Source organism: Haliotis rubra, unplaced genomic scaffold (assembly GCF_003918875.1).
Source record: "Haliotis rubra isolate DU_JTF1 unplaced genomic scaffold, ASM391887v1 Scf76, whole genome shotgun sequence".
Classification (NCBI taxonomy): domain Eukaryota; kingdom Metazoa; phylum Mollusca; class Gastropoda; order Lepetellida; family Haliotidae; genus Haliotis; species Haliotis rubra.
This window is the reverse complement of record NW_025767479.1, coordinates 2358522-2371748: the sequence shown is the minus strand read 5'-3', so window position 1 is coordinate 2371748 and position 13227 is coordinate 2358522. Positions and strand designations below refer to the sequence as shown.

General features: G+C 43.5%; 1 protein-coding gene across 2 annotated transcripts in view; it reads right to left on the bottom strand.

Moving 5' to 3' along the window:
• Nucleotides 1–10413: 10413 nt before the first annotated feature.
• Nucleotides 10414–13227, bottom strand: part of LOC124260330 (fucolectin-4-like) — a 49087-nt gene continuing 46273 nt past the window's right edge. For both annotated transcript variants that reach the window (XM_046694616.1, XM_046694615.1), the window contains exons 3-4: nucleotides 12008–12238; nucleotides 10414–10698 (exon numbers count right to left, since the gene is read on the bottom strand). In XM_046694616.1, coding sequence (XP_046550572.1) covers nucleotides 10466–10698; nucleotides 12008–12238 — 464 coding nt within the window. In that variant the 3' untranslated portion in view covers nucleotides 10414–10465. The remainder of the gene's footprint in view (nucleotides 10699–12007; nucleotides 12239–13227) is intronic.

Sequence of the window (13227 nt, the reverse complement as noted above, 5' to 3'; positions counted from 1 at the left end):
ATGGGGTTGTGTCATAGCCTAGTGGTTAAAGCGTTCGCCCATCAACGCGGAGACCCGGGTTCGGTTCTCCACATGGGTACAATGTGTGAGGCCCAATTCTTTTGTCCCCCGCCGTTATATTGCTGGAATATTGCTGACAGCATCGTAAAATCATACTCACTCACGTATTGTTTCTACCCACTAAAACTTTAATACTTCCAATTAATATCACTGATGACATCACCGGCTCTTCCAGTAAAAAAGTTGACACGTCACACTACCAGATGACGTCAGAGTCTGAAAGGCGTCACAATCTACTTCTTCTAGGCAACGTTGGGCACATGCCAGCGTTGATTCCACCTGAACCTGCTGTCGTGGAGTCTCGGATCGTCTTCTACCAACATCCATCGTAAACTCCAGCCAGCGACCTAGAAGGGTTTAATGAAGGAAACTAGGTGAACAAAACATGCATCGAAATCAAGCAATCAAATACTAGTACACATGGAATCTGTTTGGAAGCATTGGTAAACGCATGGGACTATATCCTGGAGAACAGGTGAGAACGGGGAACTGTGTTATGTGTATGGTGAGTGAGTGAGTATGGTTTTACGCCACTTTAAGCTATATTCCAGCAATATCACGGCGGGGGGACATCAGAAATCGGCTTCACACATTGTACCCATGTTGGGAACAAACTAGGCTCTTCGGCGTGACGATCGAACGCTTTAACCGCTAGGCTACCCAATCGCCCCACCAGGAATGACTTGAAACTACTGTTGTTCATATTCCAGCTTGTGTTGTTTGTACATTTTAAGAAAATTACGTTTTGCACATTTAATTTGTTTGCCAACTTAATGAAGACATGATTGATTGCCACTTTTGATGCCTCGCATCAAAGGTTTTTTTTCACTTCTTTCTACTCACTTTATTAAAGGAATACCTGGAAACCACTTTTACACTACTTAAAAAGTAGCTTTTGTTTGGTTTTTGGTTTGCCTGAAAGCAGATACATAACTGAGTGTACTATGTTTCGGCATGATCGCAAGAACCTTACTTCCACACACGTGACGACCTTTGACCTGGACTTCGCATATATCAAGAGGCCTGGTAGAGGATAACATAGTGACCTTGACCTTTCGTGCTGTCAGTGTCTCATCACATGGTAGTGTACGGGTGACCGATTGGCCGAACCTTCCCGGGTAGTAGTGACAAAGTCACGTGACTGGAGCCGAAGGGAGGTGATCAGATGTGAGGTCAATTGTCAAGTTACGGCATCGTCCAGCTGAAGAAGAGATAATGATCAAATGAAAAGACATTGCAGTATTCTTTTTGATTGATTCTTGTTTTTTTTTTGTACGCCACAGCAGTGTTTCAAACTGCATCGGTATACAGTTGTAAAGTTGATGAATTTATTATCTGGTGAACAGATAGTGACTGAATGAGTATGATTTTACGACGCTTTTAGCAAACATCCAGCAATAACACGGCGAGGGACACCTGAAATGGGCTTCACACATTGTACCCACGTGGGGAATCGAACCCGGGTCTTCGGCGTAACGAGTGAACACTATCACCACTGAACTACCCCACCGCCCCTGGAGAAGTGATAATGATCAAATCCCGAAATAATGAAAAAACATCCTTTTCGATTTTGTGGTGTTTTACGCCGAAAACTCAGCTGATTCGTTTCAATCAGCAAACAAGTTGACCTTCACATGCCAGTGGTTGGTATGAGCAAAGCTGTGCGTCAGTTCACCGGATTAGACAAGTCGATTGTGGTCCACTCTTAGGGCACGGCTCGGTCACTTTGGACCAGTTCTAACTCGGATGTGATCCTATATACTCTTCCAAGAAAGAAACGCATAGGTGATGTTGATACATCAGTTTTCAAATATTTTTCAAAATTAGTGTTGGATTGTTAGTGTTGGAACCCATGCTTGCCACAAAAGGCATATGCTTGTAGTAAGAGGCGACTAACGGGATCGGGTGGTCTGGCTCGCTGACTTGGTTGACACATGTCATCGGTTCCCGATTGCGCAGATCGATGCTCATGCTGTTGATTACTGGATTGTCTGGTCCAGATTGGATTATTTACAGACCGCCGCCATATAGCTGGAATATTGCTGAGTGCGGCGTAAAACTGAATTCACTAACTCACGCTAAAAACAATTCTAACCCGGTGATCTACCTTCAGTTGTTGGCGATCTATAGCCCGTTTTTATATTGTATTGTCTTCGTAAATAAAATAGTTTTACATGTTCATGCTAGTTTTAGACTCCATCTGTGATACTCTAGTTATTTGACAGTCCTTCGTTGACTGATTATTTAGCTACTTTAATTTATTGTTTGTGTAAAACCTTTCTCGTCACTATATGGATGAAATATTGCCGAGGTGACGTTAAATTCTAACTCACTCACTCTAACCCGGATCTTCACGGGACAGTGGTTTAAAGTTAGGTTGCTTATCTGTCCCTAGAATCCGCTAGTTGTGAGTTCTTATCACCAGATTCTCCCTGTTTCCCATAGTTTCTGTCTGGTTTCAGTCGACAGCTTCACAAACGTGGCACTGCATAAGCCAGCCAGTATGGACTCATTCAAGGTTGTCTTTCCCCCCTTCTGCTTCTTTGATATAATATCAAGTCCGTACCAGACCGTCAAACTTTTCTAGCGGCAGAGCCTCGTTTTGAGATTTCCACGATTTCCAGGTTTCTGTTTGTTAGTGCCCGCTGTACGACAGAACATGCTGCACGACATGTTGGCATGGATTACAAGGAGCGATAACAAGTGCTTAGATGTATCAAATAATACTGATTAATATTTATGTATCCAGTTAAATAAATTGGTCTCAAAATTCTGGACTGGTTATTGTACTAAGTTGCGCAATAGGACGGAACCCAGTCAACAGGAAACGAGACTCTTGTGTAATCAATGTTTTGACTTGATAAGCGGATGAGAGAGGTTACATAAGTTTAAGACGAGCCCAGTTACGACATATCGATTTTGTACAACTCTATGAAACTAGTACTATTGGTGTCTCAAGGGCTGTTCGTATTCCCAGATATTTAAGCATGACTGACTGGTGAAAACAAAGATTTCGCTGTCTGGACAGACATATATATTTTCTGTGAGCGGCATTGTTTGCTCCCAGTAGATTGTTTTCACGACACAGAATTGTGATCGTTAGTTTGGAAAGAATATCTGTGTTTCTTTTAATCGAAGCCACAATTCAAAGCCCAATCTTTAAAATGCGAAATAGTCTATGGATATATACCTGATGACTACAGGCAAAAACATAAAAATCACATAAAATACAGAAATTCAATGGCGCGACCCCACTGTGGGCAATCAGCGTTAATTACCATTCTCATTTTGACGTACTAGATCCTATTCTTTCGCTTCAGGTAAAGACATTAAAGACACGCAATTTAAGTACTTTAAACTGTAAGTATGTTTCGAGTGAAAAAGGCTTTAGATATTACATTTTAATATCCAGGCATATTTTGGTTGCATTACACGTTAGGTTCACTTCTTTGAGTGACATTTTAGAAGACCGGAAGTACATTCCTGCTTGACAAAGGTACAATAATCTGTATGGAAGCTGTTATCCAAAACGTTTGTCAATATTGCACTTTCGGTTTCTCGTGTAATCACGACGTTTATTCATATGGTCAATAATTACACAACATTTGATGCAAACGTTCAACCTTTTTGTTATACACATTCATGATTACTCGTTTGACAATGCACGAGCTCCATACAATCCTGACGTGATCGTATTTTAATAAGCTCTATTCCTGATAGTGTCTTTATGGAATTATATAATATATAGCCTCTACACCAGAGAATTATCATTGGCAATTATCTGCCGAAGCTGTTTGTAAGATCTACTGTTCTGTAAATATATCTGGATCACTGAACATAAGTGGTCAGCTGTGAAGATCCGGGTTAGAACTGATCTTCAGTAACCCATGCTTGTCGTAAGAGGCGACTAACGGGATCGGGTGGCCAGGCTCGCTGAATTGGTTGACACGTGTTATCGTACCCCAATTGCGTAGATCGATGCTCGTGATGTCAATCACTGGATTGTCTGGTCCAGACTCGATTACGAGTATTTACAGAGCGCGGCCATATAGCTGGAATGTTGCTAAGTGCTGACACCAGGTGTTCCCGGGAAGCGTGTCTTGTTCCACAGGCAGTATTCGCCCCTCACACATGGTACATAGAAAGTAAGCGATTGCACCGCCACGTAACCTCTACCATTCTGCGACAAGACAAGCCAGTGACGACACAACAGCACACATACCGATTTTGTTGAATCAAAAAATGATATGTTAATTTTGCATTTTCTCCGCTGTGCCAAGATGCTGCTGCTTTGAAGTAAAGAGAAACGTTCAAGACACATTTCTTTTGCAGCTGACCGACATCAAGAATTTATGCTGCTGAGCATATGATGAAACTCAAGGAGTAGTGAGTGAGTAAGTTGGGTTTTACGCCGCTTTTAGCAATATTTCAGCATTATCACGGAGGGGGACGCGAAAAATGGGCTTCACACATTGCACCCATGTGGGGATTCAAACCTGGGTCTACAACATCACGAGCGAACGCCTTAAAGGAGAATTCGAACGAAAACAAAACTGGTGTTTTTAAACACACCATTAATTTAACTTTTTAAACTTCAAGTGTCGCAAAGGGTCCATTATCCGTGTCGGACCAAAAGTAATTGTGGAACGCCTTAAAAGGAGAATTCTGTGAACGAAAAACAAAACTGGTGTTAGATGTTCTTTTTTTTTTAAACACACCATTAATTTAACTTTTTAAACTACAAGTGTCGCAAAGGGTCCATTATCCGTGTCGGACCGGGAAAGCGCCATTTCAGTTTGTAGTACACCCGGTAAAGCCTCAAACCATGCTCTGTCGGGTATTGCCGGGAAAGCGTCAACATGATAGTTGCAGAGAAAACATCAGATTACCGTAAATGAGTTGAGCGTCCATGATTAAAAATTGTCTCAAATACTTGGAGGCCCTAAAGGTGTTCAAAACCTATCGCAGTCTTTCAAATAAAAAACCCTTGATAACCTAATAATAATTATCCTACCTGGTCCAAATTAAGTAAGCGTTAATTTTTTGTGTGTGTTGTACTTACCAAGTATAACCCTGCTTGTATGGATGCTCACATGGAGGAACCACAGAATCACAGTCGCCATCTCTGCCTTCTTAAGAACTACACCAACACCATCGGATGATGAGTGAGATGTATTTGAAAGTATTATCGATTTCGCCAATAAGAATGGAACATTTGAATTTATGTTTATATTCCATATGCACTCAACGTTCAGTGAATGTCATGAACGATTTTCTGATAGTACTTATGTGTTCATAATCGCATGAATATATTTGTATGAAGAACTCTTAGCCGAGTCATTCAAATATATTTGTTTCCCTTCAATCACACAACATACGTATTACTTTCGACCCGTGCAGATCCAGGTTAGAGCAAGAAGCGACAAATAGAATCGGGTGGTTGGGCTCGCTGACACCATTGACATGTCATCGTATCACAATGTAGATCGATGTTCATGCTGTTGATTACTGTATTGTCTGGTCCAGACTCGAATATTTTCAGACCGCCGCCATATAGCTGGAATATTGATGATTGCCGCGTTAAACCACAAGCAGACGATATCTGTCTGGGAAACTATCAATCATCATTTTGTATGAAAAACTCGTCAGTTCGGTTTAAACGGTAGAGTCTACTGCAAATCAGTTCATTCAGCTGTGACTAGTGAATATTGACTGACAGACGAAGGCCCGATGAGAGCACTACATAAAGATTTCCAACACCTTGAAAGGCCAAAATAAGATACAAAGGAGTGAGTGTGTTGAGTTTTACGCCACTTTTAGCAATGTTCCAGCAATATCACGGCGGGTGACTCCGGAATAGGGTCCAAACATTGTACCCATGTGGGGAATCGAACCCGGGCCTTCGGCGTAACGAGCGAACGCTTTAACCACTATAGGCTACCCCAACGCCCCTAGCTACAAAGGAAAAGACAACTATGTATTAATTCATACTTTATTGATATGATATGATGCAGTTCAATGAATAAAGTGCGTGTAAAGCATCTCCACAGACATGACATTGTTTTACCGAATCTCCAGCATAAACATGTTATATATATCTTACTAGTAGACTTCACGTTGGTTGTCACTTTTATTCGGTGTCACTAGATATATGGGGCGGTGGGGTAGCCTAGTGGTTAAAGCGTTCGCTCGTCACTCCGAAGACCCGGGTTCGATTCCCCACATGGGCAGCGTAAAACCCAACTCACTCACTCTACTGTGACACTGCAAGTATACTAAGAAGCAAAAGAAACGTCAGTTTGGAAATTTCCTTCGCAGAAACGGATAACTGTAAACTCATTTGATGTTTTGATTGTATATTTTTGACAACATCTCCAACTTTACCTTAGCAAAGACATTCCTTCCCAAACTCAGGATGGAACCCAGGAAATGGTCTCAAAAACGCAACCTGATCTCGGAGATGGTACGGTGTTCTCCATGTTTTTCATGCAACTCATGCTGCACGTGCTGTTCACAAGGATCAGCCCTATAAAATGCACCCCCAAACCTGGTTGAAACATTCACATTACAACGTCAGCAGGATGCCACATGGGTACAATGTGAGAAGCTGGAATATTGGTAAAAGGGGCATAAAACATACTCACTCACTAGATATATTGCACTGGGTGCCGTTGTACAAAGCGTTTTTAGCGCTAAGGTGATCGTAACTCCCATAACTTAACATAGGTTGCTTTGTACAACGACACCCAGGCGATCATGTAAGGTGTGTTGCGGGTGGATGATGGGAAGATCTACATATACTAGCCACATAAAGAAACTGTGCATTGTCAAAATATTATCCCAGTTGATAAGTACGATAACAATGTCAAAGGTACATATAAACTTAAATGGAGGGATCATGAGACCATAACAAGTCGGGAGAATTTCAATTGAAAAGTCAATCACAATGACGTCACGAGTCCGCAAGCGGGACAGGGGTCAAACGAGCATGTCACGAGCTCAATAACGGGTATGTCCACCATCGGCATTGAGAACAGCAGTGTATCGACGACGCATAGAGCCTATCAAACGTGCAAGGACGGCTTGTGGGATGTCGCGCCAGATTCTCTCAAGTTCTGTTGCAAGGTCAAGGACGTTATCTGGCGGATGAGGAAGACGGCGTAGACGTCGAGCCATCTCGTCCCAAACATGCTCTATCGGGGAGAGATCCGGTGAATTTGCAGGCCAAGGCAGTAAGTCAACGTTGTGGTGTTGCAAGAAATCCATAGCAAGCCTTGCCGTATGAGGGCGGGCATTGTCCTGTTGGAATGTTAACCCAGGGCCATGACGTTGCAGAAAAGGAATTGCCACAGGTCGAAGAATCTGATCCCTGTAGCCCACACCAGTTAAGTTGCCCTGAACAATCACCAAAGGAGTTCTTTGGCGTGCTGTTATTCCACCCCAAATCATCACGGAACCACCACCAAAGCGATTCCTCTCCAAGACACAGGCCTGTGCATAACGTTATCCCACGCGTCTATAGGCACGTTGACGTCCATCACTATGGGAAATGTTAAACCTGGACTCATCTGTAAAAACAACATTTCTCCACCAAAACAAGGGTCTGCGGACATGATTTCGGCACCACATTCGGCGAGCTTGTCGATGACGTTGTGTCAGAAAGGCACTATGGCGGGATGTCGTGGTCTGATCCCGTGATGACGTAAACGTTGTCGAACTGTGTTCGGGTGGATACGGCGAAGTCCTGGGATGGTTCGGGAAGTCATCACTGCAGTCTGAAACCTGTGGCGAAGATGGGTCACCCTTATCTATATGTCCTGTCTTGGCGTTGTTACACGTGGACGTCCAGAACGTGGCCGATCGATGACGTCATGTGTGTTCTGGTAGCGTCTCAAAAGTGCAGAAATGGTGTTCCGGTGGCAGTGGAAATGTGCAGCCACTTGTCGTTGAGACATTCCTCCACGGACCATCGCAATGGCCTCATGACGTTGTGCAGACGTGAGCCTTGGCATGCTATGCGTTTCAATAGCCGTATAATTTTTTGAACGATCGCAAGGGCAGGGGTTGAGCTTTCCAAAGTGACGGTATTGTGTGGCATTCATTTGCTCTGTTTCTCTTTCCCGGAATGCACGTGCAACAACGTATTGCACGTCTCAAGGACGAACCCACTGACGTCACGGAACGTGGCACGTGCATGCATGTTGGATACATGTCACTTATCTCTGAGTTTAAATCCTTATGTGTCTACACAGGTTTGATAAATTTAGATTTTAAATTTTTGTATGCACAGTTTCTTTATGTGCCTAGTATATTTTATGGTCGTTGTGAACATAAACATTGATTGAACGTTGTTAATGTTCTGGACCATCACGAGGCTGTGCTTCTCTTTTCTTCAGTAAAAAAGTTTGAAAAACATAAATGAAACATAAATGAAAACTGGATTTGTGAGTCATCGATTGCCAAAGTGTTTTTGTATGGCGTATTCATACCAGGACAAACTGATTCCGAAGCTCAATGGTACAACGTTACCGGAAGAAGATACTGGGATTCGAACCCATGTCATGCAGTTCTTGATATATCGACGTTTATGTCTGCGTGCCCCAGACCACAGGTTAACCTGTGGCTAGTTCTGTGAAAAACTTAAAAATATGATCATATACATGATCAAAAGTCTGAGTATATCTTCAAATACTGATGTTAGTGATAAACTGGGTTGAAAGTCAACACAGTACAACACATTACGATTATACTTTATTGAGTAAGAGGACCGCCTCCGTGGTGTAGTGGTTAGAGCGTCCGCCCGGATAGCGGAAGGTTGCGGGTTCGATCCCTGACCGCGTCAAACCAAAAGACGTTAAAATATAGTACTTGTTGGTCCCTGCCTGGCGCTCGGCATTAATGGGTACAACAAGGACTGGTCGGCTCGGAGTCAGTATAATGTGTCTGAGTGGGGTATTCATGCTTCACTGCGGCATGGTATCTCAGTGGGCTAGCACTATAAAACCAGCTTAAGTCTGGGCTAGTACAAGCAGCCGCACATACACATACGCATGCACGTCGTCATATGAGCGAAATATTCTCAAGCACGACGTTAAACCCAATTTCACCTCACCTATTGTGTAAGAACACATTAAAGCTCCTCATAGAGTAAGAGAGAAATGTGGATGCTGTTTAATGCAGCAGTCAAAAAGTTTCAGCTACGAAATCAAGTTTGGATCCAGCAAACATGTGATTGAAAGCATGAGCAACGGTTCACCTAAAGATCACCCGTCACATCACAGTGGTTGAAGCTGAGCACCGAATACTGTCGGGACCACATTCATGAGGTTGTCCTGAATTTCACGGGATCTAATAAACAAAACTAATAAACTACAAAAGTTATACACAATTTTTATTACACGTCTAAAAACTGATGTACATGGGAAAAAAATGAAAATATTAGGATATCATCAGAAAACGGGAAAAAAAGGATGAGAGCCATATTTGTCACCTGGAGAGGAAAATATCTGACATGTTTACAACTAGCCTGTTTTCTTCAGATAAAGTTTGGAGTTTGGGAATATTTTTACATTCATGATTGAAAATTCACAAAGTAAGCCAAATAGTCTACATTCATGAGATCCATGAGCTAGTCTGTCACTAACAGCATGTTTTACGGCGTCCTTTTTTTTTAATCTTCAACACATGGGTCAAGGTGAAAGTAGAGACATACATCCTGAAGAGCCTCTAAAATCATGCAGTCTGTTTCACCAAACGCATGTATTCATTGTTGCTATATCTAAATCACTCAAGGGTCAAAATGGCTGGGGACACTAGAAATGGGCTTCACACATTGTATCCATGTGGGAAATCGAATCCTTGTCTTCGGCGTGACGAGTGGACGCTTTAACCACTAAGCTACCCCACCGCCCCACAAGCCACACTAGCCTGATACGTAGTAACATGATGACTGCATAACGGTTTCCCATTATATTAAATAACGCATATCCTGTTGGCCATAAAGAATAAAGGGACAATACCACAAGTTTTACATCAATGTCCATTCCTGTCCAGTTAATAGATACAGATTGAAGACTATCACATGATTTGGACAACACTTTTCATGATGTATGTCCACATTCCTTGTGTCCAACTCCTCAGTGTCATAACTTCAAATAGTGACTCATCTTTGAACTCTTCCTACGTCTTTGAAGGTTTCCCAGCAACATACCTGAGCTCTTTTCTTTCATTAAAGAGGCGGGGCGGTGGGGTAGCCTAGTGGTTAAAGCGTTCGCTCGTCACGCCGAAGACCCGGGTTCGATTCCCCATATGGGTACAATGTGTGAAGCCCGTTTCTGGTGTCCCCCGCCGTGATATAGCTGGAATATTGCTAAAAGCGGCGTAAAACCAAACTCACTCACTCAACTCATCCTGAAAAGCTGTAGTACTTCCAGTTACTGTCACTGATGGTGGCACCGGATCTACCAGTAAAGAGCTGACACGTCACACTACTAGATGACGTCAAAGTCTGGAAGGCGTCACAAGCTATGTTTTCTCGGCAACGATGGGAACATGCTTGTCTGGATTCAACATCCGTCTGAAGAAGCGGGGACTCTGAACGTTTCACTCCGGCATTGAGTGTAAATTGTAGCCAGTAATCTGGAGTTTAGAAATAGAAATTACACAAAAATACGTATTTGTAGTATATCTGTATTCCTAAGGGACCGTATATAATTTATTTCATGGCCGGGTGTGTCTGTGTGTGTGTGTGTGTGCGCGTGCGTGCCTGTGTGTGGGTATGTGGGTGGATGATTGTGATTTTTATGGAGTGGCATGTACAATGTGAATGCCACCCACCTGAGATCTATGTACAAAGTAAGTGCCCCCCTTCCCCCTGCATGTCATGTACAAAACCAATGACCCCCTTCCCAAATTGTTTAGGTATAACTTTTGCTGACCCCTCCACCATACCCTAGTACGAAATTGATGTCCTCCCCAGAACAAAATGGGTGAGCCCCCTTAAAATGGGTGGACCCACCACCCCATCCCCACCCCATCCCCACCCCAGCCTTAAATTATGAACGATCCCTAAACAATATATAGTAAATATGCACGAATTTGCATTTACTTTGTCCTCATACACCATTGAATACATACAGCCTCTATGATGCCATGTATATTGTAAGGTATCGACATGAAACCGTGTATACATTGTGTCGTCTCATGGAAATCAACTGAACGTTGAGCAAAGTCCATCGTTACCTGAATTTGACAGATATTTCAGAAAACACTGTATCACGTGTTCCATGAAAAATAAAGTGTTTGTCCATTGGCACTCAAGGGTTGCACGCCCTCAGGAAGCAATCCGTGCCTGGATTTGTTGGTTAACATAGCAACTATATAGCAATGCCACAGTATGTGATCTTGGGGGAATGGAGAACGTAGTGTACACATTCGGTGGGAACTGTTTACGGTACTGAGGATGCAATAGTGTATCTACATCCTACAGCAGTGTTCATGAGCATATGATTATTCTATTGAGACGGGGGTGGTGGGGTAGCCTTGTGGTTAAAGCGTTCGCTTGTCACGCCGAAGGCACCGGGTTCGATTCCCTAAATGGGTGCAATATGTGAAGCCCATTTCTGGTGTCCGCCGCCGTGATATTGCTGTAATATTGCTAAAAGCGGCGTAAAACCCAACTCACTCACTCTACTGTGACACTGCAAGTATATACGTCCAGCTGTTTTAACCATGGACCGTCCTTTTATGGATCAACAACTTCTTCATTGCAATAGATGCGACGTTCCGGTGTAGATCCTAACACCATGATCAAGCAAGTAAAAATATCCTGTTTGGTAAGGGTCGCATCTATTACAATTTTTGCCACAAAGAAGTTGTGTATACATAAGAAGAGGGTCTCTTGATCATAAGTACGTGACATGTGTTTTTGCATCCTCCAGAACCTTACTTCCACACACGTGAAGACCTTTGACCTTGACCTCATTTATATCAAGAGGTCGATCATCCGATGAATCCATAGTGACCTTGACCTTTCGTGCTGTTAATGTCTCATCACATGCTATTGTGCTGGTGACGAATCTGGCGAAACTCCCCGGGTAGTAGTGACAAAGTTGCGTGACTGGAGCTGAGGTTTGGTGATCCGATGTGAGATCAATTGTGAAGTTACGGAATCGACCAGCTGAAGAACAGATAATGATCAAATCAACAAAAAAAGAATTGAAGCATCCGTTTTTGATTGATTGTTTCACTCGGGAGCAATGTTTCAGTTGTGGTTAGTTGCTTGTTTTAAATGCCGCACTCAGTAATACTCAAGTTATATGGAGGCTGTCTGTAAATAAATTTAGAATGGACAAGACAATCCAATGATCAACAGAATGAACAGCGTTCTACTCGATTGGGATACGATGCCATGTGTCAACCAAGTCAGCGAGTCTGACCACCCGATCCCGTTATGCCTTGTTCACGTTTGCCCTGCGATGGGTCTTCGGCGCCCGTAAACTGCCCGTAGCTCCATTTCTGTGCGGTCACCGTGCGGCGGCAGACGATGGTCGTACGATTATCGCACGATTCTACGGGCGCCGTAGCCTCTACGATTTTGTCAAACAGCGAAGTTTGACAAATTTGAAAAAGTCGTGAGCCCGTAGCCCGTAGGTGGCATCGCACGGGCACTGCACGGGCACCGCACGATTTTTTAGTTCCAAAAATCGTACGGCGATCGTAGGATCGTGGGATATCCGCACGGCCATCGCACGGCTACCGCACGATCACACTGCGGCCTCCATACGGTGCGCGTGAATTCGCACAGACAGACTTGCGATGGACCAATCATTTTTACCATGGGTATATACATTAGAAATCCCTACCAGTTCTATCATTTGTCTCAGTTCATGAGAGAGGTCCAAGACAACAAGATGTACATGGTAAACCGATCTCCGCTCAGCCTCCGCACGGATGCCGCACGGGCTCCATACGATGTCCGTGCAGTAGCTGCGGAGACCGCACGGAAACCGCACGATCTCCGTACCCTCTCCGTAAGATCTCCGTACAACTTTGCGCAGCCTCCATGCAGGTTTGCCTCTGCCTGTCCCCAAGGAAGTCGCACAATGCCCGAAGACAATGTGAACACAGACGTCGTAGCCAACGGTCACCCACGATTCCTAAAATGTC